This window comes from Actinia tenebrosa, unplaced genomic scaffold (genome assembly GCF_029948245.1).
Source record: "Actinia tenebrosa isolate PJP-AT-01 unplaced genomic scaffold, QUT_ActTen_1.0 PGA_scaffold10__47_contigs__length_13832649, whole genome shotgun sequence".
NCBI lineage: Eukaryota > Metazoa > Cnidaria > Anthozoa > Actiniaria > Actiniidae > Actinia > Actinia tenebrosa.
In genome coordinates this window covers 10,917,022-10,942,585 of record NW_028292570.1, presented here as the reverse complement: position 1 = coordinate 10,942,585, position 25,564 = coordinate 10,917,022, and the positions used below count along the sequence as shown (strand labels likewise).

At 34.5% G+C, this 25,564-nt stretch overlaps 1 protein-coding gene across 3 annotated transcripts in view; it reads right to left on the bottom strand.

Annotated features, from left to right (window-relative positions):
- Window positions 1-140: 140 nt before the first annotated feature.
- LOC116299110 (ras association domain-containing protein 2) overlaps window positions 141-25,564 on the bottom strand; it is a 30,340-nt gene continuing 4,916 nt past the window's right edge. The window contains exons 1-14 of one of the 3 annotated variants that reach the window (XM_089026914.1): window positions 24,469-24,760; window positions 20,047-20,354; window positions 18,134-18,228; window positions 11,939-12,075; window positions 11,188-11,266; window positions 9,315-9,494; window positions 8,934-9,065; window positions 7,059-7,139; window positions 5,995-6,108; window positions 5,103-5,154; window positions 4,324-4,388; window positions 3,255-3,311; window positions 2,220-2,317; window positions 141-1,324 (exon numbers count right to left, since the gene is read on the bottom strand). In XM_089026914.1, the coding sequence (XP_088883040.1) occupies window positions 1,264-1,324; window positions 2,220-2,317; window positions 3,255-3,311; window positions 4,324-4,388; window positions 5,103-5,154; window positions 5,995-6,108; window positions 7,059-7,139; window positions 8,934-9,065; window positions 9,315-9,494; window positions 11,188-11,266; window positions 11,939-12,075; window positions 18,134-18,228; window positions 20,047-20,354; window positions 24,469-24,524 (1,515 nt within the window). In that variant the 5' untranslated portion in view covers window positions 24,525-24,760 and the 3' untranslated portion in view covers window positions 141-1,263. Of the gene's footprint in view, window positions 1,325-2,219; window positions 2,318-3,254; window positions 3,312-4,323; window positions 4,389-5,102; window positions 5,155-5,994; window positions 6,109-7,058; window positions 7,140-8,933; window positions 9,066-9,314; window positions 9,495-11,187; window positions 11,267-11,938; window positions 12,076-18,133; window positions 18,229-20,046; window positions 20,355-24,468; window positions 24,761-25,564 lie in introns of those variants that run through there. The other 2 variants (XM_089026915.1, XM_089026916.1) reach the window with 2 other exon arrangements.

The window sequence follows — 25,564 nt, the reverse complement described above, 5'->3', positions numbered from 1 at the left end:
AAGATCACTGAAGCTGAACTTTTTCTTTCGTCTTTTAATGTATTCCTTTCTCACTAAATTAATGTTCTATTTCTTCAATGACAACCTTCTTGTCAGTAGGTGTATATTAAAAAAAATTACAGATGAGTTTAGTACATTTTTAAACTGGATTTTTATTTCATGAGAAGACGTTAAATTATAGTATTAACAGTTTTGTAAGATATTATTGATTTTGTTTTCAGATACAATTTAAAATCATAAGATGTTAATAAATACAAGTAAATCCTGCTGTCTGAAATATATATTTCTTAATCTAATAGTACATATATAAGTAGGTCTGTATGGAAATGTATGCAAGAACCAATTCATTTATAGCAGATATTCAGAAGACATAAAAAATAAAAATTTGGAAGGTTTTGAATCTGATTGGGCACAATAATTACCAACAAATAAATTATTATTGGAAAATAAATTTTAAAAATAAATTCCTGGTTAATGGCCAGACATGTCTGACCAAATAGGACTGATCAACAATTGACCAGTAAATGTGTGACTGATCACGAGGACTGGCCAGACACCCTTTGTCTCTTGTTTGAATAAACATTGTCAGTTGATCATAAACTTTTACCCACTATATTTTTACTTGTTTTTTGTAGTTGAATTTAGCTGTTGGTGTCTTAGATTGTCAAATAGAAGTTAGAATGCTCACACTAAATCCGTGAAACAAATACTAATTTTTAGCACTAAATAGTGATAATCAAACAATAGAGTGACCACAGTAAATCCGTGAAACTTTAGTAATACTAAATAGCACAATTTCATGCAAGTTCCATTGTTTTCTATTGTTTAACTAGCACTATTTTGTAATATTTAGTAATTAGTGTTTCACGGATTTACTGTGGTCACTCTAGAAAACAAAGGATTCTGTATGAAATAGTACTAATTACTACTAATTAGTACTATTTAATGTTCACGGTTTTAGTGCGTGCACTCTAACAAATCCAGAACAGGAAGCTTGACTAAGGGCCCTATTAAAAATTGGACTTGATTGTTTTTGAAGCTGTACACACATATACCTCAACTGAATATACCTCACACTCAACTTTAAATAGTTCACTCTAAAGTGACTCGACAGCAGGTATAAAATACAGAGAAAGTAAAAACTTTATATTTTCACTGGTGCGTAAAAACCATATTATTTTCATCATTACTTAATAAAATAATATTCTTATGTATTAATATTAATTAATGATAATAATTAATAATGTACATGCATTTATCCACTTATACTGCAGTGGATATTTCGGATAATAATTCCTGTAATTTCTTTTTGTATTGTGAATACCTAGGAGAGAAAAAATTCATAACATTAAAACACAAATTGATAATATAAACTGAACCTCTACGGTACACTTTTACATGACATTTTCAGTCCTATAAATTAAGCAATTAGCACAAAAAATATAACGGGCGCAAAAATATGTTGATGCAACAGTTAAGTGCCCCTTTTAATGTCAATAGATCTCCTTGGCTCTGACACAATGTTTTCCCATTTCAGACCACGTGTCATTCCTTAGAGTATCATTTCTTTGTTTAAGTTTTGCGCTCGGTTGCACATGAGAAGACACATGAATATGGATACAACTCAAACAAATAATATTATTCTCAAGGGAATGACACAAGGTCTGAAATGGGACAACATTATTCTCGTGTGCTTCAGAGCTGAGGTCTATTATTTGAAGAAATGACAAATATACTGAGCCCTGAAAAAGTGGGGAAAATATGTTGTTACTGGGAGCAGCAAGTATCTACTGATCCAAATTTAAATCACCCTCAGATATCACCAAATTACTGCATCACCAAAATTACATGTCATAAGGTGTCACATGTGAGTTCATTTTTTTGATGTTTTATTTTTGTCTTTGCAGCAAGTTAAGTAATGTATGTCCTCAATTTATAAAGCACAACACACTTCAAACTACTTCATACATCCAAAAGCTATGTAGTGTTTGACCTTAGGTAGAAAGACGACACTATACTTTGTATAACAAAGATATCTATAAAAATGTCGTGACCACTTGAAGATCTGTAGTAAATTTCTTTGTAGTGAACTCTTCGAAGCTCAAGCTGATAGTCTCATTTTGATGCTACGCTCATCACAATACGGCTGGTTTGTTGGGGGTGGCATGCTCAACTATGATGACAGCTATTCAAGGTCAATCTGATACGATAATGCTCACCATTCTTTGATTCTAAGCACTTCTCTCTCTTCTTCCTCTTTAAATTTCGTCAGGAAGACATACAGAACAGGATCAGCAAAGTGAAGGTACTGTGCAACCTGATGGGAGAAAACAGCTGGATTAGAAAATGATAGGTGAATCAGTACATGTACAGAAGGAAGGAAAGATGAATGGACAGAAAGACGTATTGATGGGTTGAAGGGTGATTAGATAGGTGTACAGAAGGTGCATGGACGAACGAACCAATGGATAGAGGGAAAGGTTAGAATAGTGAGTGGACAAATGAATGTATTGACAGACATATGTAGTGATGGGTTAAATAGTGAGTAGATCAATGTACAGAAGGATGTAAGGATGGATGGACAGACAGATGCATTGATGGGTTGAAGGGTGGGTGGATGGACAAATACGTAGTTGAGAAGGTGCATGTAGATTGATGAGTGGACAGATGTATTGAAGGATGGGAGAATGGATGGACAGACAGATGTATTGATGGGTTGAAGGGTGGGTGGATGGACAAATACGTAGTTGAGAAGGTGCATGTAGATTGATGAGTGGACAGATGTATTGAAGGATGGGAAAATGGATGGACAGACAGATGTATTGATAGTGTGCATAGATGGACCAATGGTTGAATGAGTGGGTAGGTTGGTAAGGGGACATGAGTTGGTGAATGCTAGAAAGACAGACAGATGAATTGAATGGTGAGTAAATGGATGTACAGAAGGATGCAAGGATGGATGTGCAGACAGATGTAGTGATGGGGTGGAGGGTGAGTAGATGGATGTACAGAAGGATGCAAGGATGGATGGACCAATGGATGGATGAGAGGGTAGATTGGTAAGTGGAGAGATCAATGGGTGAATGGATTGATGCATAAGTGGTTGTAGGGGTGTTTGGATGGATGAATGGAAGGAAGGAAGGAAAAACATATATGAGGTGAGGCTTGATTGGTCAAATGGCAACCAAAGGAAAAAAAAAAAAAAAAAAAGAGACAGAGAAAAGAGGAAATAAAGTTCCACATTTTTTAATTACCTCTGGAGAGACGTTGTTTGAATCACTTGCTTCCATGATATATAATTTTGCTGCATACTACAAAGAACAAAGTTAGAAGTATTAGTTAGCAGGTTATAGATTTGCTGATGAAATGGCAAAATACCATTATTTGCTAGAACGTTTTTGGAATAATGAATTTCTGTGGCTTAACAGTATCCTCCTTGGTTCCTATGCCATATTGAAAAAAATTGTGCCTGTTACGAATCTTGCATTCTGGTTGGATTTGAGGGTGTTCTTTTAATGAGAGCACACTTTCTATTTTGTATCCAAAATACAATTATTACTCTAATTTGTATTTTATGAAAAATAAAAATGAAAAAACTCGCTTGCTGTGCTGTGTATTTATAAAGCACTTGGGGATTGTCAGAACACTCAAGAAGTGTTGAGAAGCACTGCGCTACACATCCTAACACTTCTCTTGTGTTCTGCCAATCCCTGTATATTTTATAACTTACTACAAACAGCAATATAATTATTAACATAGAAATGAGACAAACGACAAGTCACATATTCACAAAGTAAACAAAGATGAACAGAAAAATTGGAAAGGATAACAGAAAGCACTTCATAACATCTGCCAAGATAACAGAAGAAACTGAGATGTCTTATAATGTATAGTTTAATAAATAAGCGGGAGTGTTATATCACATTTAAAACCACGAGGTGTAGCCTAGTGGTTTTAGACCTGATAAAACATGATCTGCGAGTTTATTGAATGACTTCAAAAACTCATGGATAATTAATGAGCAATTAGGGTCCTTAATTGTGCCATGCTCTTGTACTCTTTTGGTCCTTTACAAAGGTTTCAAAATCTTTATATAAAGATATCCATGTTGAACTATTATCAGGTATAAAGATACATGCACGTGATGAATTTGAAGGACCTGATTGGTCTAAATGCTCATATATTATTCATGAATTTTTGAAAAACAGAACAAGAAACAAGTCACTCTTCTTCTTGTTCTGATATTAATTAACAAATCTATTTAGCATGATGGCAGTGGAACCGTGAGGGAGACTGTTATTTAACTGAATGAAGTCAACATACCTCACTGGGTCCTAACATAAGACGACATTGTAATGGACTCTCATTTTCTTCAAGATTTCTTGTTGCTAGAATATCAATAGTTCTATAATATTATTTAATACATTACTCGCTGGCCTAAAGATTTAAATGACTGTGGAAATGGGTACAAGCTGGTATAATTATGCTGTCCTGTGATGGTAACATGTGCTAGAATAAGTGACTGTGATGGAAATGTAGGTTATATGCCTGGGAGTGAAATGAGGCACAGTTTGCCCAATGAGACATACAATATTTAAAGTAGCGTTATGAATATGTTGCAATATGAAGTCCATCATGTTTCAATACACCAGTTTTGCATCCGATGATAACTGCTGTTTTTTTAATACCAGACCCATTTGCACAGGTTTAGCCTCATTTATTAGTCAGCTATTCACAGATACTATTAAAAATCCATGGGATTTTAAAAAATGCTATTATTCAACTAGCACATTCTTTACATACAGTAGATTTTCAAATGATTTGCTCTTAATTTACTTAATATAAAACACTGTGACACTATAAAATGTAAAAGCATACTTTAAAATGTAAAAATATAATACAATGTATATGAAAATGGAGTTTCAATGAATGTTTATATTATCGCAGTGTTTTATAATATAAGTAAATTGTATAACATATCTTTCTTACTTCAGATTTGCTCTTAAGCAAGGCTAAGCCTGTGTAGAAGAGTCTTCAATCATAAAATACAGTAGTCAGTCATATAACTGATTTAGAAAAGGGAATGTATATCCAATACTTACATCCATTGTCATAAACAGCATAAAGATTAAACTTTTTTGGATTATTAGTAATCTGAAACATGAATAATCAAAGCATTAACATCATACATAAGCTCTCTTTATTTTAGAGTGATAGTAATAATGTGTTGCTACAATGCTGTTCTCATCACTAGAACTGTGTAGTTCAAATCTGAGAACACAAGTTCAATACACTGATCCTGGCTTTGCTTGAGTAACCATCAAAGAATGGGTAGTTTTCCCAGTGGAATATAGGAAGGTTTTTTATTTGTTATTGACTTTTTCTCAATGTATCTTTAGACAATTTTAAGCAATCAGGGTTTGATCAATGCTGTATATCAAAAACACATTTTAGCTTGTCCGACCTAGCAACAGTAACTAGGAAGGTAGAATGATGAATTAAGGATTGGAAAATAGGCCATTTCACGGATCCTGTTACTCAACCTCAGCCTCGTCAGCATGTAATTATTCTTTAGAATTTGACTACAGTCCGCAGTAATGAAAGGAATTTATACATCAACAAACAATTGAAACACCTAAAAATTTCACAGGTTGTAGGCAATTTCTAAAGAATATATTACACGCTGACGAGGCTGAGGTTGAGCCGCAGGATCTGTGAAATGGTCTATTCTTGATTGAATTGCATTATGTGAGTTGAGTTTGTGTTTAAAGTGTTGTTCAGCTCTCCCATGAGGATTTTCTGGTTTTCTTCCCCCTGTAAAAATCAACATGTAAGTTGAGAGTTGTGCATGGTGAATAGTGAATGTAGTGGGTATGTGCAAGAAGAAAGGACCTCATGGAAGAGCCCCTCATGGGGAGTGATGGTCGTAAAATATAAACTTTGTTGGGTGAGCAGTTGTGGAAAAACTGCCAAGTAATGTAGCCTACTTTATACCTGGAACTTAGCAAATAGCAGCTTGATAACTTCAGGAACTTTGGTTTTACTTGTTAATCTTAAGTTTGTTGAGGTACCATATGGAGGAGTGAATGTGGTCTTTGATTGTGGAAACTGTATAAAAAAAACCCAGAAACATAATGAGCATAATTAGATTATTATAAATATATAATATATATTAGAGTAATATTACTTAACATGTACCACTTGTATGTCAATAAATACTGTATTTTATTTTACCCCTTGTAAAGCTATATTTTTCTATAATTGTTTAAGCAAAGTAATATTTTAGCTGACTTGTATGTTACTTTGTTATCATAATTTACTAGAGACAGCTCACATCAGGAGTGTATCCAGGGTGAAGGGGTCACTCTACAACAGTCTCAACTAAATTAATCAGAAATCATCACAAATCATCTCTACCTTCCCAAGATTCATGCACATAACAAATGAACTGATTATGAAAAAGGCACCTACAAACCTCCCCCCCCTGGATTTACTCCTGCAAGTTTACAATCTGTTTATAAAGCATGAAATTCAACTTCCACGACAGATATATTATAATGGCTTCTGTCAGTGGTTTAATCAATTTATCATTGAATCTTGGAGTTAATAAATAATAAAAAAGTGAAAATATATTAGTAAGAGAGTGTTGAGTGTGATGGTCTGGGTGAAAGTAGTCTGCAAAAAGGCTGTTGTTGGTGGTGACTGACATCAGGTAAGAGAGGGGATTGAATGAAGGGAAGGTTTTAACAAAGGATGGTATGATGAGTGTATAGTGTGATGGTCTGAGTTAAGGTAGTCTGCAGATTGAATAGCTGTTCTTAGCTTGTTGGCCACCAACACACCAACATTTATCATAATGACAACATGAAGGGACTCAGCCACGTATGTTAGTACTATGACTGATCTGCTCACTTCTAATTCTGAGGACAAACATGACCATCACACTCCTCTCTCACAGAATATTTGACTGAAGTCCAAACTGTAATAACAGCTATTAAAAATTACTGATGTTTTGTGTTCAGATATATTTAGGTATAAGTTTAATAAAAGAAGCTTACATCTTGTGAAGAAGAATACAGTTCATTTAGCCATCGATTACCATTGAAGTTTATAGGATCTGGATAAGATACAACCTCTTTCTACAAAACACAGCAAGTGGATTGTAGATTTAATATCACACATTTAGAATAGGCATGCATGCACACTCCATCAGAATTTAAATAAGGTAAATATTTAAAGACCTGATGTTTTTATTTTAGAGTTAAATAATTATGTCATTCCGTTAATAGGTAGAACATGCGTGTTGCAATGGACAGTACACAGTGCATTCATGCAAGATTTCTCAAAAGCAATTCCATGGTTTGATTGTTTAACTGTTGCACACGGGAAAACACACAAAAATGGATACAAAACAAACAAATAATTTTATTCTCAACAGAATGAAATAAGGGTTTTTTCTCCAGGTTTTCTTCCCTTCACAAATCCTTATACACACCAACAATTAGATCCAATTAGATCTATGAAAACTTGTCATCGCTTATCACCACCGCAAGTACAGCAGTGGCACAGCTCAGCAGGGTCAAACTGAAAGCATGTGAAGGCGCCTCTGACAGCTGCTATACAGTGCATGTATGACCCAGGAGCACAGCTCTAACCAATTTGAATTACTTAGGGTTGATTTGAGAGAAGGGAGGAAAAACCGGTGGACTGGAAAAACCCTTGGAGTCAGAAAGAGAGTTACTTAGCTGTGCCCTGATTTTTGTCAGGATAACATTTATCTTTGTCAACATGCGAGTTTTTGAGTCATGTACTAAGATTATTTAATGTAATTAGGTAGTGAGAGTTAAGCTTGAGGGTATGTTGCTGTATGACATAAACATTATATTTAGCCTCTTGTAAAGAGACTCGGTAGTGACTACCATTGTTGCAATGTAAAGAGAGAAAAGATTTATTGATGGTTGAAGAATAAGTTTAAAGAATAACACAAACCCTGTGTATCTAAAGTGATGGTTAAAAGTGTTAAATGTTTAATGTTTACTCAATAAGTTATAGTAATAGTTTGTTTAGTAATCAATATTGACAAGTATAAACTATGTTTATCATGCTACTAATGTTTTTGCAAGTAGCATCTGGTTACTACTAATGTTAAAAATAATGTAGTTATTTTCACGTTAGGTGTCAATAATCAAATTAAAGCAAGTAATTGATTTATTGAAGTACAGGTATAAACCTGTTAATCATCTTGCACACATTTGTTATAATGCTTTCCCATATCAAAATCCCTAACATTCTCTGGAGTAACATCTCTTTGTTTAACTACAGTATTGCACATGTGAAGACACATATATATAGATGTACCATTGAAACAAAGAATCTTATTTTCAAGAGAATGTAACATGTTGTCTGAAATGGGAAAACATTACGTTCAAGCTAAAAGGGAATCAGGGGCAGATCCAGGGGTGGTCTGTATATCGTTAGTAACAGTCACCACCCTTTTCCTCAAATTCCTGGCAAAACCTTTGTAATAGTCAACCCCCTCTGAAATTCCTGTATCCTCCTCTGGGACCACTAAACCATATTTAGCAGTGATAGCCCCTTCATTTACACATGCTGTAAATGGAACCAATGGTCTTGTGGTCAAATCTATATATATATACTTATCCCTAACTCTTTCTTTAACTATCAACTCCTACATGGATCCACACATTTAGGAGGCTCTGATAACTCAGTGCCTATCCCAATAGGGCCATGGTTCAATACTGGCTCAACATTTTTTACCTTGGGTTCTGGACAGAGCTGGAATTTGTTTTTCATTTGTGATCAAACATCTCTGACCCACCCAATTCAAGCAGCAAAAACATTCCTCTGATCTTGAACCCAGGGTAATCATCATATCTCCACAGGCAAATAATAGTAACATTAAACTAACTTACCCTAGGGGAAACAGAAAAAGTGGTTTGCGGTGAGGTGGGTCGTTTCTGTACATTGGTGCCGTCAGATGTGTGTTTATTTGTTATCGATTTTCTTCTTGCTAGTATTCTTTCTAGTGTGCTTGTTCTTGGTCTCTGTCAAAAAAAAGACAACACAACTTGGTCATTACTGGCTGATTTGCTTACTTGATTGAGCATTGAATCTTATGGAGATGTATGGGTTCAACCCCCAGCAGACTAAAACTCAGAGTCTCATGATAACTGCAGAGAAAAATAATGCTGCCTTTGTAATCACAACCCATTACCCTCCCCTCCCACCCATCAAGCCCCCCCCCCCCCCCCCCAACACACGCACACACAACCTCTAAGACTATGCCTGCATACCAGGTCATTTTCTTTCATTTCCTTTAAGATGGCTTGTTTCTTGCGGTTAACATAATTTGAATCTGCAATGGACCGTTTCCTCTTCCAGTCAGCTGCTGATGTGTGAGTAGCTAAAACCACAGGGTTCTTTAACCCCCAGTAGACACGCAGAACTCCTTCTAGGACAAACTGACCATTGACCTGAACGTCACAAGAACACAACTTAATAGATGGAAGCAACAGTAAAATAGTAACAGCAGTAACAACAGCAACAATAACAACAATCCAGCCTCAACAACAACATGACAGCATCAACAACAACATCACAACATCAACAACATGACAGCATCAACAACATGACAGCATCAACAACAACATGACAACATCAACAACATGACAGCATCAACAACATGACAACATCAACAACAACATGACAACATCAACAACATGACAGCATCAACGACAACATGACAACATCAACAACATGACAGCATCAACATGACAACATCAACAACAACATGACAGCATCAACAACATGACAGCATCAACAACAACATGACAGCATCAACAACAACATGACAGCATCAACAACAACATGACAGCATCAACAACAAGAAAACATCAACAACAACATGACAGCATCAACAACATGACAGCATCAACAACAACATGACAGCATACAACATGACAGCATCAACAACAACATGACAGCATCAGCAACATGACAGCATCAACAACAACATGACAGCATCAACAACAACATGACAGCATCAACAACATGACAGCATCAACAACATGACAGCATCAACAACACATGACAGCATCAACAACATGACAGCATCAACAACATGACAGCATCAACAACAACATGACAGCATCAACAACATGACAGCATCAACAACATGACAGCATCAACAACAACATGACAGCATCAACAACATGACAGCATCAACAACAACATGACAGCATCAACAACATGACAGCATCAACAACAACATGACAGCATCAACAACATGACAGCATCAACAACAACATGACAGCATCAACAACATGACAGCATCAACAACAACATGACAGCATCAACAACATGACAGCATCAACAACAACATGACAACATCAACAACATGACAGCATCAACAACAACATGACAACATCAACAACATGACAGCATCAACAACATGACAGCATCAACAACAACATGACAGCATCAACAACATGCATCAACAACATGACAGCATCAACAACAACATGACAACATCAACAACAACATGACAGCATCAACAACATGACAGCATCAACAACAACATGACAGCATCAACAACATGACAGCATCAACAACAACATGACAGCATCAACAACATGACAGCATCAACAACAACATGACAGCATCAACAACGATCATGACAGCATCAACGACAACATGACAACATCATCAATAACAGCATCAACAACAACATCAGCTCATCAATAACAGCATTAACAACAATAGCATTAACAAAAACAGCAGCAACAACATCACTAACAGCAACAGCAGCAGCAACAACAACATCAGAAACAACAACATCAACATAAGCAGCAACAACAACAACCACAACAACATCAGCAGCAAAAACAACATCAGCAGTAGCAACAGCAGCAACAACAACAACATCTGCAACAACAACAACAACAACAGCAACAAAAACTGCAGCAACCAAAGTAGCAAAAATGGAAGTAACAACAGCAGGAGCAACAGCAGCAACAGCAACAACAGCAACAACAAAGGCCGCAGCAATTTAACAGTAAAAAACATCAATAGCAATAAAGAATCAAGGAGAAAAAATATAAATTTACAGAATGCCAAGATTACCAATTGTTTTCCTAGAAAATTGAAAAACTACCTCCTGAAACTCACCTCTCGGCATGACAATTGTAATGCCTTTCTGTTTTCAAAGTATGTGTTATAAGCTCTTAACCTGGGGAAAATGTCATTTCTGCAAACAAAGACACCATGACATTAAAAAATGACATTACACATATCACCCCATCTTACATTGTATGAATATCTTACATGTATGAATCTTATGAATTAGAAATTCAGATGATGACTTATACATTAGCTGCTTTTTTACTCTATGCAAGTACATCTTTTTAAAATTGAAAATAAATAATGAATGATAAATAATAAATAAATAAAATAAATGGGATTCAACAGTGACATTTCCACAGAGTGGCTTTTCATCCACTGAAAATCCAATTGATTTTGGGAGAGAAGGAAAACCAGAGAGCCTGGAGAAAAAGCCTTGTAGGAGAGAAGCAGCAAGAAACTCTACTCACATACAACACCTGGGACCTCCCTGAACTTGAACTTTGTTTATTTACACACATATAAATGTTTACAAGTAAGTATATATATAACACAATTTGAAATAAAATAAGAGAATTATCAGTGTTGTTGATGGTACAGTGTGTGTGGCTGTCGAAATAGTGTAAACTTTCAAGTTGACAGCCACTGGACTCAAACTTGAGTCACATTGGTGAGAGGTGGACACTTTCACCACCTGTGCTTCCCTTTACTTTCAGGGGTGGTGTAGTGGTAAATCTATTCCTGGAATCATCATTCAATTAAGACACAAAACCTTGCATATTATAGATAACTTGTTTACCTTATAGCTTCTAAACCAGCTCTGGGAAACTTTTCTTCATCATAATATTTGTGTGATTCTGTTCCTCCATGACCATATCCACCAGGACCAAACAAGAAACTGTAGCAAGGAATGTTGCAGTAGGGTATTCCTCTATGCTGTGGAGATATCATACACTTAGTATATACAAGGCAATGTAGCAAGGGATGTTGCAGTAGGGTATTCCTCTATGCTGTGGGGATATCATACACTTAGATATACAAGGCAATGTAGCAAGGGATGTTGCAGTAGGGTATTCTTCTATGCTGTGAGGATATCAAACACTTGGATATACAAGAAACTGTAGCAAGGGATGTTGCAGTAGGGTATTCCTCTATGCTGTGGGGATATATCAAACACTTAGTATATACAAGAAACTATAGCAAGAGATGTTGCAGTAGGGTATTCCTCTATGCTGTGGGGATATCATACACTTAGTATATACAAGAAACTGTAGCAAGGGATGTTGCAGTAGGGTATTCCTCTATGCTGTGGGGATATCAAACACTTAGTAATAAACAAGAAACTGTAGTAAGGGATGTTGCAGTAGGGTATTCCTCTATGCTGTGGGGATATCATACACTTAGATATACAAGAAACTGTAGCAAGGGATGTTACAGTAGGGTATTCCTCTATGCTGTGGGGATATCAAACACTTAGTATATACAAGAAACTGTAGCAAGGGATGTTGCAGTAGGGTATTCCTCTATGCTGTGGGGATATATCAAACACTTAGTATATACAAGAAACTATAGCAAGAGATGTTGCAGTAGGGTATTCCTCTATGCTGTGGGGATATCATACACTTAGTATATACAAGAAACTGTAGCAAGGGATGTTGCAGTAGGGTATTCCTCTATGCTGTGGGGATATCAAACACTTAGTAATAAACAAGAAACTGTAGTAAGGGATGTTGCAGTAGGGTATTCCTCTATGCTGTGGGGATATCATACACTTAGTATATACAAGAAACTGTAGCAAGGGATGTTACAGTAGGGTATTCCTCTATGCTGTGAGGATGTCAAATACTTAGTTTATAAATTTAAGTCCTAGTGGAACATGGGTTTATGCATATAATGTACCGCCTCTCACCAAGCTTTTTTTAAGTCAGAGACAACAAATTCTAAACAAAATAATGAAACCTAACTTCAAATATTTAGATCTTATTAACTGAGCGGGAGGTCTGTACGGGATAATCTTGACCGAGGACGGAATGTACAGACCGAGCGCAGCAAGGTATGTACCCAACCGAGAGTTTTATTAGATGACCACTTTTCATTGAAAAGGACAAAATGCTTTCGCCGTAAGATTAATATGTGATTGGACCGGTTAATACCGGAGAATCTTGACCAGTCTGCGATGCGATCTATCCAATCAGATTGGTCGATTTGCTAGTGTCCAGGCTCTAAGATTCGCAGTCATATAATAAAACTCCTTTATTGACCGTTTTCTCAAAGTTGCATGCGCATTCAAATTTAAGGAAATTGACAGGCCACGATACCAGAACATGAGCTTCATGATGAGTATTATCATACATTGCTATGATATTTTTTAGAAATCATTAAATTAATTATGCTCAACCATTAAATATAAAAGTGGCTTCTCAATTTTACTGAATTTTTGTGTTTTTTTTAGTTTGTGGCCCATCGAGTTGGATGCGCACCCAACCTTGAGAAAACAGTCTATTGTCTACTTATGTCAAGGACCAATGTCTAATAATTATTTATCATATAATTATCCATAAAAAAACTATATTTCTCCTTTTCGAAAAACTGATATTTTCACATGTGAAAATATTGTTCAATCTGTTTATTTAAGCTATTAGTTTATAAATAAATACTTTTTATAATAATAAAAAGCTTGTTAAGTTGATTTTATGGTTAATTATATAATAAACAGAATATTACATGGGCGCTTGGAGATATGAAATTTACCTTCTCGTGTTGAAAATCTCTCACTCTTTTGCTGCGCTCAATCGTGAGAGATCTTTTCAACACAAGAAGATAAATTTCGTATCTCCACGCGCCCATGATTGTCATATCCTCTATGTATTTTATGGGCAAAATAAAAACCTCTTAGCATTTGTGGCTTAGCAAAAAAAAAACTTAAAAATAACACACAGACCAAAACCAAGATAAGAAAAAGAGTATGATTGATTTTAAAGTCTGTGAAATAATATGTTGAGAAATGTGACCCTATTTGCAAAAACCGGGCTTAAGGAAATTTGTCTTGTCTTAATAATTCATTTAAATGCATTTTGGGCCTTTGAACGTTCTGTTAGATTGTTGGTGGATGTTTCCAATGCATTTCGAAACATTATTAGAACATCCCCAATGCATTGAGGCAAGTATTCCAAATGCATTTCAACATTCTTTCAGATCGTTGGCGAACGTTGGCAACGCATTATGAACATTCCTGTTTTATCAGATTGTTGTAGAGCATTGTCAACGCATTGATTAATATTCTCTCATTCATTTCAACGTTTTATCAGATCGTTGGAACGCATCGAATACCGTGCACTGCGATTCATTCAGAATGCGTTGAAAAATGCATCTTAACGCAAATTTCCTTAAGTCTGGTCTTCGCAAATAGGGTCACAAATGCTGAATAGGGACTATTTCATAAGTTACTTATAAAATTCTATCATCAGAAAAATACTCGCACCTTTGAATAAAAATGGTCTGTTTAATATTCAAAATAAACCTTAATTAGTAATTTTCTGTTAGAACATCATCGGTTTATGGAGCTTTAATAACAGGAATGATAGAACTCTTAAACAGTGGAATTAAAAAATATGTTATTCACCATGATAACAAAAACTGGTATATTGTATGTAGGTTTTATGTTGTAATAAAATGTTTTGTCACCTAAAATAACTCCATTTATTACTCTGAGTACAGTCATTATTGTTGTTATGTGTTATTTTTAGCACTAAATGTTTATGAAAACAGTTTAAAAGCACAAACATTAAGATTACTGCTCATTTTCTAGTCATGAATAGAAACAAAAAATCTACATGTACAGATAGAAATCAGAAAGTAAATTGATTGTGAAGGATTAAAAAATGGTCAGACGTTGAAATGTCATTTAATTTTCGTTTTTATAATGCATGTAGCTCAGTTCACAATAATTTACAGTAAGAACAACACAATGTTATAAACTGAGATTCAATGGATGACTTTTTTATGCAAATAAAAGAAATATTTGTTTGTATGAAAAAATATTATTTCGTATTTAACTTTAAAAGAATTAAAAATTATTTTCTTACCACCCAAATAGACAAGTCATAAGGAACTAACTGCCGAAGAAACAGAAAAACTTCTGTGTCCATTGATCAATAACATACATGTGGCCTTTGAAGTGTTCTAGTCTAAACCGTGCTATTATTAGTTATGACTAAAAAAACATTTGCATGAACAAGAAAGGATGTGAGGGATTTGCATTGGTATGAAAAATGAACTGGACAAGGACTGGACTTGGGATAAAGGAACCTAACTAAAAACTACATATCAAATTGAGCTGATCTTATAGTATATGAAGCAACTTATGAAGCTGCAAATTGAAAGACTCAGAAAAAATTTCGAGTCTTGTTTAAGAATTTTTTTTCCAAGTCTCTCAATTTGCAGCTGCATAAATTGCTTTATATACTGCGAGGATCAGCTCAATTTGATACATTACAACTGCAGTACAAATATATATTTCATAAATATTCTATACACATAAAAATATATATTTATAGAGGAATACAATTTTTAAATTACACCATGTTATTGTTATATGTTTATTCGCTTAAAATAATAATTATACAGCATCTCATTAATCCCATATAGGTAACTGTCCAATTATTTTCTTAATTGGACAGGTCTTGTTGGATTGATATGGGATTAATTAGGCAGAAATATAATTAATAGGTAATGGGATTTCATGCTCCCCAATCGAGAAATAATTAGACTCGAAAAATTCCTCTGACTGCCAAATTGGACTCCGCCTACGGCCTCATCTAATTTTGTCAGTCCTCGGAATTTTCCTCATCCAATTATTTCTTACTTGGACATCATGGAGTCCTATTGCATATACTAATTATTAGACTCTTCAAAACTCAAATGTTTTTTCGGTGTTCTTTAGTTAGTAGGCTTAGCGTGCTTGTCTGACTTCTGGCTTGTTTGATTTTTGTCTGTTTATCATTTCCATCATAATATTATTGTCTGTCTCTGATCTTTCAGTCAGATTACGCAGAAGACAGACAAAAAAACAGACAAACATTCTTATCAGTTTAAATCTTCTTGTTTAACAATAACTATTATTATAAAACTCATGAATAATTAATGAGGAAAACACAATAGACATCATTGTCCGTGGAGGAGGTTGTATATCTGATACAAAATCGTCCTGATTTGCATAAACTTTAACTCCAATTTTCTTAGCCAAATTCAATTTTATCTTTAAAATTATAGTAGAACATGAATGTATACACCTAGACGTTTCATAAGTTATATACAATATTCGTGTCCATGTTGTATCAGATATACAATCACTCGCCTTCGGCTTGTGGTTCTATTTTTGATACAACACAGCTACTCATATTGTATATATTACTTAAATATCTTAAATTTGCAAAAAGAATTCATAATATCAATAGTATTTTAATAGTTATCAGCTTTAGGCACATCAAAGCTGGTCAGTTATGCCAAACAGCGCTACGTAGCATAAATTAATGCATTTATTTTTAGACACCATTGAAAAGAATGTATCTTTGAATGACCTTTAATGTAATCTTTCAATGATTAATCTGATGAACCGTTCTGTCTAGGCTATAGCTATAAATAATATAAACAAACACATGCAATCACACATGTCACATTCACTTTTGATTAATATCAATAATAATAGGACAAAAAAGAATGTTTACAAGCCAGACAAATAAAAAAGTTAGTCATAACTTTGTTGCAAGTTGGTCTGGCCAGGACTCAAACCATGACCTCCCACACAACTGACCAACAATCTTCCCAAACACGCAGCAGTATCATGGTACTGTAGCTAGCATACAGCATACTGTAATACAGACACTAAGATATTTTAAACTTTTTGTAAGTATGCATTTAAAGCATAAAATATTTTCCCAGCAATTCAAAGCAACAGAAAAATACAATTATATTAGGAACTGAATCATTATTATTCATATGCGTTGACAAACAAAATGTATTAATTCCATTCTAAAAATAAAAATAGATAATTGAAAACCCATTATGCGGCTTATTCTAAAACCAAAGCTAAAAGGTTATATATATGTATACAGTACACACATACTATAATACCCTCAAACAGACGGCAACAGCTTAGTGGCTTTTCTATAAATGCGTCAATCAGATTATATAAAACATTGTTTGCCATTGTTCCTTAATCTTATGATCTGTAGATTAATGGTTCCTGTTAGAATAAATTTGATTCCTATCTTTTACACTCTCTGCTTCAAAATAATTCAAAAGAATTTTTGAGTATATATTCAGTGATCTTGGGGTTGAAAGCAAAGGTTCTAAACCCCAAAATTTCAAATATTTTGATTTTAACCTTTACCGATTAATATTAATTATTTTTAGCAGCAAGTTCATCAATGGAATGTAGAATATAAAGTAAAAATGTTTTTCTATTGAAAATACAAACTTCAAGCAAAAAAATATTCTAAAATTAAATTCAACTGCAGCTAGTTCATAAATGCATTATTGTTATAGGGATTTCAATAAAATAAGAAGGTTTTTTCCCCGCGCTTAGCTTTTAGGGTTCAAATATTAAATCAAGACGTCGCTTGTGTTTATATAAATCAATATTTGGAAACTACAGTATATTTGCAAATACAGCACTTGTTCGACATTTATACAATTTTGAAAGATATAATTCACCTGTTGGGTTTTTCATTCTACTGAAAAAGATTCCGAAGTCGTAAATCATGAAAAAAATCAAGATTTTTGAACGAATTTTCGAAGCCATTTGTAAACTAGACGCGGTTTTGTCTCTCATTTACATACGTGGAGTAAACAACCCTTTGCATTTGGTCGACAATTCGGCTCAAATTTGCGCTAAATTCAAAGCCTTTTACTTTATGGAACATTAAATATACAAAATTATTATGTATCTTAATGTGAAGATAGGGTTTTTATGTCTTTTAAAGCGAATATTTACCTCAGAATGTTGACCAGGGTTGAGTCTTTTTCCACATTCTTCGCATCTCAGACACGAGGGGTGCCAAACTTTTCCCAAAGAATTCTTCTGTTCAGCTTTAGATTTAATTTAAAAAATCAAGCATTAAAACAAAGCAAAGACTGTTTTGTTTTTGGATAAAAAGAGCTTCAAAAGGCTTAGAAAGTGTTCAGGAAGCGGGAAAAACAAGGGAAAACCCGATAGATTGAATCCAAGCTACCATTTTGGTTTTGACATGTCACAACAAATAGCGAGAAATTAAGTTATTAACTTCAAAAATCCTAGTAATTTTGGGTCGTAGGGTTAGTGCAAAGGTTGTTAAAGCTTACCAAAGTAAACTAACTTTCCACATTTGTGGCATTCAGTCATTCCTGAGGTGGGAAAGTTGGGTTAACCCAAACACTTGCATCTGGTTGTTGAACACGATACCATGACTGAACAAACCGTGGATAGAATAACACTGAGTGACGTCACGCTAAACAGCTGGGATCGATATCAAGGGAGAAGGGAGGGGTGAGGGGGGGGGGCACTGGTAACCCAAGTAAATACATTTTGCTAAAATTTTGTAGGTTTTGCTAAGATTTTGGAAATAAATCTTTCATATAACCTTTGGATTTACAGAACTTTATGTATTCAAATTATTACTTTGCTTTGCTCGTCAAAGTGGATAAGCTGGATTAACCTGTGGGTTTGGCGGCTTATGTTTGGAATTTTTGCCAAGAACCAGTTTTCGACAAAAACAACAAAAATTAACTCGGGGAAAAAAACTGAATAAAAACAGCTTACAGCAAGAGAAAATAAAGTCTTCCTTCATTTACTCTTGCTTACCATGTACAGTCCTAGCGATCTTACCATAGCCACCAAGCTAGAAAGAGTTTACCAAAGAAATGTTGATTTTTTCAAATCTTTTTCTGAATTTGTTTTGTCCAGAAAAACTGTGGCAATTTGCAAAATTGAAATATTCGAAATCATCGGGCGAACCAAAAATATTTAGGGTATTTTTCTGATTTTATAAAATATTTTGCTGTTTTCCCTCGAGATTTCCTGTAATCTTTTTTAAATGTCGCAATTATACAGAAAGTACAACATTGATGGATCCGGAGATTTATATTAAGAAATTTGGCTCAACCAACAGACCACAGTATAATGTATGCTAACTCGTACAAAGTAAAAGTATCAAAAAACATCTAAAATTGCTAATGCATCTTTTCGCTGTTTCCCATTTCACACCACGTGTCATTCCCTAGAGTATTACTTCTTTGTTTAACGTGTTTCGCATTAGAACTACAACTTAAACAAAGAATGATGTTTTCTAGGGAATGACACGTGGTCTGAAGTGCGAAAATATTACGCCAAAGCAAAAGATGGCTATATATCATTTTCGAATTAGTCAAAAACGAGCTAAGGTCCTTGATCACAGACTTGTTTATACATCCCGGGTTAGCTCATTTGAGTGTCCAAATATTCACAAATACCAATGGTAAAGTAACGAATGCACAGCTTCAACAATACAGACACTTTGAAATTCTGTGGACTTTCACAAGAACACATGATTATATGAAGTAATTCTATACGAAATGAAGGCTAAACCCGTAGAACAGAGAATTCGAAACTGCAATATTGGATTCTTTTAACGTTTTTGAAAACAATACTCAACTTTGTACTTTTTAACATTAATTGGTATTTTTGTTGTTAAAAATATAATTCTCGTTTAGTTAATAAAGAATTTGCGTAAAATTTAGAGAACGAATTGAAATCAAAGTAAAAAATATACAGTTTTTAAATATCTAGGATATATTTAAAAGCCTAGGAGGCAATTTTAAAGGCTTTTTTAGATCATCTTTTGAGCAAATTATATATGTCTCAATCGTATCTTGAAAAATTGAGCTACTTACTTTTTGAGCTAAAAGACTTGCTTCGGCCAACCCGATGATTAGTCGCCGAATGGACGTGATTCCGTGGAATTTTATTCTCTCGGAGTTTTTCGGATTGTCTTTTACAAGTTGCTTGTAGCGTTGAGCTTCGTGTGAGCTTTGGGGACCTTGAAAGACGTGGTGAGCGAGGAAATAACGGCTTTCTTTCAAAACAAGGCGAGTTTGGAGCACTTCTTGATTTGAATATTCTTGCTTCGGGTGGCGGGACATATTCATTGCTTTTTGGGCCTGGTTTAGTGCAATGTTCATGGTACATTGATGGCATTTTACTGTGGAAAAGACAATCATTCATCTTAGCTTACTAGACACTAAACTAGGGGAATGTTTCACTTGTTAAAGTATTCAGTTTTCTAATCCAATCAACAGACACGTCTTTTGCAATACGGAGTTAATGAAGGTATGCGAGATAAGTGGTTTGGTCGGATACCACCACGCAGGTGCCTCGAAGGAACTCGGCAAATTTTATTGGTTAAAAACCTTGTTATTCTCGTAGCTGGTCTTGCTTTGGAAATACTCTTATGTATAATATATATCCTACAAATTCTAATTTCAAATTGGCATCGCAATCTTAGAATCGTTGTTGCTTTTACTTTTGCAATGCTAGCGGGGGAAAAGCGGCGTTTATCATGTGTTGCAGCAAATATGCAAAAGCATTGAAAATGGAAGCGCAACTATTGCACGAGAAAACCATTAAACTGTCGTTGGACAAGAAAAGATTGGACCATTAGTTACTGTTGTTGGACAAGGAAGGCGCAACTATTGGACAGGGAAACCATTAAACTGTTGTTGGACAAGGAAGGCGCAACTATTGGACTAGAAAACCATTAAACTGTCGTTGGACAAGGAAGGCGCAACTATTGGACTAGAAAACCATTAAACTGTCGTTGGACAAGGAAGGCGCAACTATTGGACGAGAAAACCATTAAACTGTCGTTGGACAAGGAAGGCGCAACTATTGGACTAGAAAACCATTAAACTGTCGTTGGACAAGGAAGGCGCAACTATTGGACTAGAAAACCATTAAACTGTTGTTGGACAAGGAAGGCGCAACTATTGGACTAGAAAACCATTAAACTGTTGTTGGACAAGGAAGGCGTAACTATTGGACTAGAAAACCATTAAACTGTTGTTGGACAAGGAAGGCGCAACTATTGGACTAGAAAACCATTAAACTGTCGTTGGACAAGGAAGGCGCAACTATTGGACTAGAAAACCATTAAACTGTTGTTGGACAAGGAAGGCGCAACTATTGGACTAGAAAACCATTAAAATGTTGTTGGACAAGGAAGGCGCAACTATTAGACGACATAACCATTAAACCCTTGTTGGACAAGAAACTGTTGACAAGAAGTAATTTTGTATTAAGTCAGACAAGAAAATAAAAGTTGACATTAGGGTTAAAAAGCCATCATTAAAGTATTATTGAACAATGCGTTTGTTCGTTAGCTCTCAACCATCACTTCAAATTCAAAAGAACTACATTAAGAGAGTGTTTTTCTCTGTCTTATTATATGCTATTTGAAGCTATTTGAATAGGGATTTAGACAAGACACAAGTCATTCAAGTGTCACATACTCGCAGAAAACAACTAACGATTTATTTCAACTATACTTCAAGCTGTGTAAAGAGCACGATAACGATTCGTCATCAAAAGTACAGCAAAAAGCCTTTCACTTAATAGGATTATGGCACAGTCATTATAGTTTTAATTTTGAAGTTTAGACTAAATCAAGTATATATCTAAAATAAGCTACTTTTTATTTATATTTAGATATTTATTTTTTCAATTTTTTTCCAGCATCACTCTTTATTTTACGTGTGGACGAGAATTGTTTTGATGGCGAAATAAAATTTTAAAAAATAATTAAGTGTGGACGGAGCCTTAGTGCTTAATCTGCAAGAGAGTAATACTCAAGAGAATGACACGTGGGTTAAGAAGGCAAAACGTTAAACCCAAGTGAAAGGGAAGAGCGAAATATCTTGCCTTGCAAACGTTGACATCAAAAGCTCCCATTGGTAGAAAAATTTTTTTTTCAATTCTTTTTTTTTTAATTTTATTTATTTTTTATTAGGAAATTTTTATTAGGAAAGCGATGAAGTAGGCGGATAGGATTATAATAGGGAATCAAGAGGCAATCTCCGGAATAGTTAAAGTTTTCTTGCTAAGTACATTATCTTTCCCACGATACCAGCCCACATCAAACCGGCTGTTTTCAAGTTTGTGCAGCTTCCATAGGCTATAAGAAATAATAACAGGTTCAGATCATCGTAGGTTTGATGGACGGAAGTCAAAGCACTTGATTGTTTTTTGTTTTTAATTTTAACTAAAAAAAACTTTTAAAAAAATGAAACCAATATTGGTCACATTTAGAACCAATTCACGTAAAAATCATTTAACAAAATAAATTTAAAAGTAAGTTTAAATATAAGATTTTTTTTTTTTTTTGCGATAAATTTTTGTCGTCCTCTTTCTTCCACATGACATGCGCGATTAAAAAGAGTAATAAGAACAAGAACAAAAAGGTAAAGATTGTATAAAAAAAAAAACAACAAAAAAAAAAAACAACAAAAAACAAAGCAAAACAAAAACAAAAACAAAAAAACAATAACAAAAATAATAGACAACGATTGTTAAAAATAAAAACAATACACAAAAAAGCAATAAAAATAAGTTAGAGAAGAGTCAATGAACGCCAACCCATATTGGACGTGCAAAAGATTTCTTGATATCTCAATAGTAAAACTGATAAAACATGTGCGATTACCACCAGTCCTCTTCCTTGTGGGAAATCTTAAAAACGCGCTGCTAGTAATCGAATCTATAGTTTGATAGAAATTCGTTAATTGAAGATATATAATCCATACGAAGATAAAAACTGCGGAAGCATACAGAAAAAGTATAAACGAAAATGGCGGTAAATCATACTTTTTTAATCACTTCCTCGATCTTTCGATGTTCAGTCATTTTGCAATAGGATTCGGACATTTTCGAGAAGATACGAGAAGGAATTGATCGTTTCGCTTGTCATCTGATCATCTGATACTGCTACGAAATGTGGTATTGGGGTTCCTGTGTAAAGATTACAAACTCACGGACATGGATCGATAGCATAGTGGTACTTCTTCATGAAGCAGTGCCACAAAAATGTTATATCAGCCCTTTCTAAGATGGATTATAGCGCCATAATTAGACAAAGATAATCATTCTTTAATTTGTCAACCATCTTTAAAACAAACCTTTAAACTCTCGCCCAATTAAATATTTTGTAAAAGAGGAAAAAAAAAAAAAAGGTTTTGAACTTTTTCAAAAGACAAAAGATCTTTATGAGTAAAATTGAACTTATTAAAATCGTATGATGACATTCTATTTTTTATTATCGAGGGATGTATTGTTTAAAAATTTACGGCCAAAAGACGAAAAAATGATATAAGTTTCATATATTCCAGGAATTTCTAAAAGCCATTACAGTGCTGCGTCGTGACAGAGAAAACCATTTGACTGCATTATATTGAAACTACCTTGAGTAAATATATTTTTTGACAACTAAAACATTTCAACGTTGAAAATTCAGGTTTTTAACAAGAAAGGTTCCGTGTTTTATGTGCGTGTGGCGGATGACTTTAACATTTTTTATCACCTAATGAAGATTAAATAAAGTAAATATAAGTTGATTTGGTAGAAAAACTCACAGTTCTATTTTGATATAAAATTCGCTCACAATGATAGAAAATGAAAAATCTACCTAAAAAGACTTATTATATTGTAAAACGATTAAATCGCAAAATCGGGCGAAATACGTACTAAATATTAGGCCAGACGAAGTAAATATTCCTTCGTGGTCAGAAAATCTTTTCAATTTTTAAATTCATGAATCCACACAATAACTATTTTTCTTTATTCGTGAACTAGATTGGTAGCATTGAACGGCGCATATTACTATATTAAACTCTAAACACAAAAGAAGAAAAATGTCAGTATATGAGATCATAAGGTAAAAATGGTTACTTTACGCTTTATAATGTTTAATGGCTTTTATTTTTTTGAATTTAAAGGTGCGGACACCATGAAGAAATGACTTTCGATTTGACAGAATAATAAAGAGACCACGAGCTGGGCAGCCTTGCCAGACAGATTTCTAATTCACCACGCTATGAAAAACTGTTCCTCGTTTTCTAGATATTACTGTCAGAAAAACATCATATAATCTAAAAGGTCTTAATTCTACCAGCATCATTTTAAAATTCTACTGTGAAGAAAAATCATAATATGTATTGTAAAATTTTTTGACAGAACTGAGGAAGTTCTTAATTATAAGCGAAAGCGCGCAATATCGGAAAGAAGCGACAATTTTGTAGAGTTAACATTTATGACAGAATACATACGAGTGCGTTGTGTTAGGCTGTAAAAAGGATTTTACAGCCCGTAGAATGTCCAACATCTTCTCGACTAGATAAAGTATTCCCAATACGAAAGAAGTTGTTCACAATGTCAATTTTTGCGGTGTTGTTGAATTGTTTGTGCGGTGACCAGAATACAACGTAATGGCACGACCCAAGACAAACCCTAGCTCACTCTATTGGGCGATGAATTGTAAACAGTAAAGCTGTAGCTATATGCCAAGGTATAGTCTTAGAATTGAATGACAATAACAACAAGGTAACAGGCAAACCCTCACAACACGTATACGAAGCTTCAAACCTTGTATTCTATACGATAATATGATTGGCTAATATCTGGTGTACGTGGTAGCGTCGAGTCTAATCCTCACACGCATGTGTAGTAACCACCACGCGTGCCTCAATAGTCACCTTATTTTCGCACAATAGAAGAAAAACTTAATGATAGGCTAGGAAGAAAGATGTCATTCCCAATATTTATTTTGACGACTTAAGGGCTATTTTTTGCCGATAAAATCTTATTGGTCTGCAGTTTTCAATTAAAATGAAGCGTTGTTTGAAATTCTGATGAAAATTTTCTTAAAGACCCAGCAGGCGTCATTTGCGATAAAGCGCGGGAAATTGCTTGGCGTCGCGTCCGTCATTATTCCCGCGCTTAATGACAAAAGGAACTTACTGTCTGCCATGATATGAATTTCACTGGTTGAAACTCTCTTGCATGTATATTTAGGAGAAAATGGAAAAGAGGGGAGAGAGAATTTGGCTTTTAAGGGCAACGCCTCTGTTTATAATTCTTACAAACACCTGCTATGTGTGCTGTACTTCAACAGGTGCTACTACGAAGCCATTGCATTATGGGTTAACTAGCGGAAGTTATTTTCAATGGAGTCGAAATGCTCCAATTAAAATTCAAAAATAATGATTCAAATCCATGCTTTAATCACACGCTTCCTATCATTCAACCGAGTTCTAGGAATACATTCTCCATTGACTTATTTTTGATGTCAGAAAGAATACAAAAATACGAAGCGCTTGAATTTAAGTAAATTATTCAACCGCTAACTCGATTCTCCGTTATAAA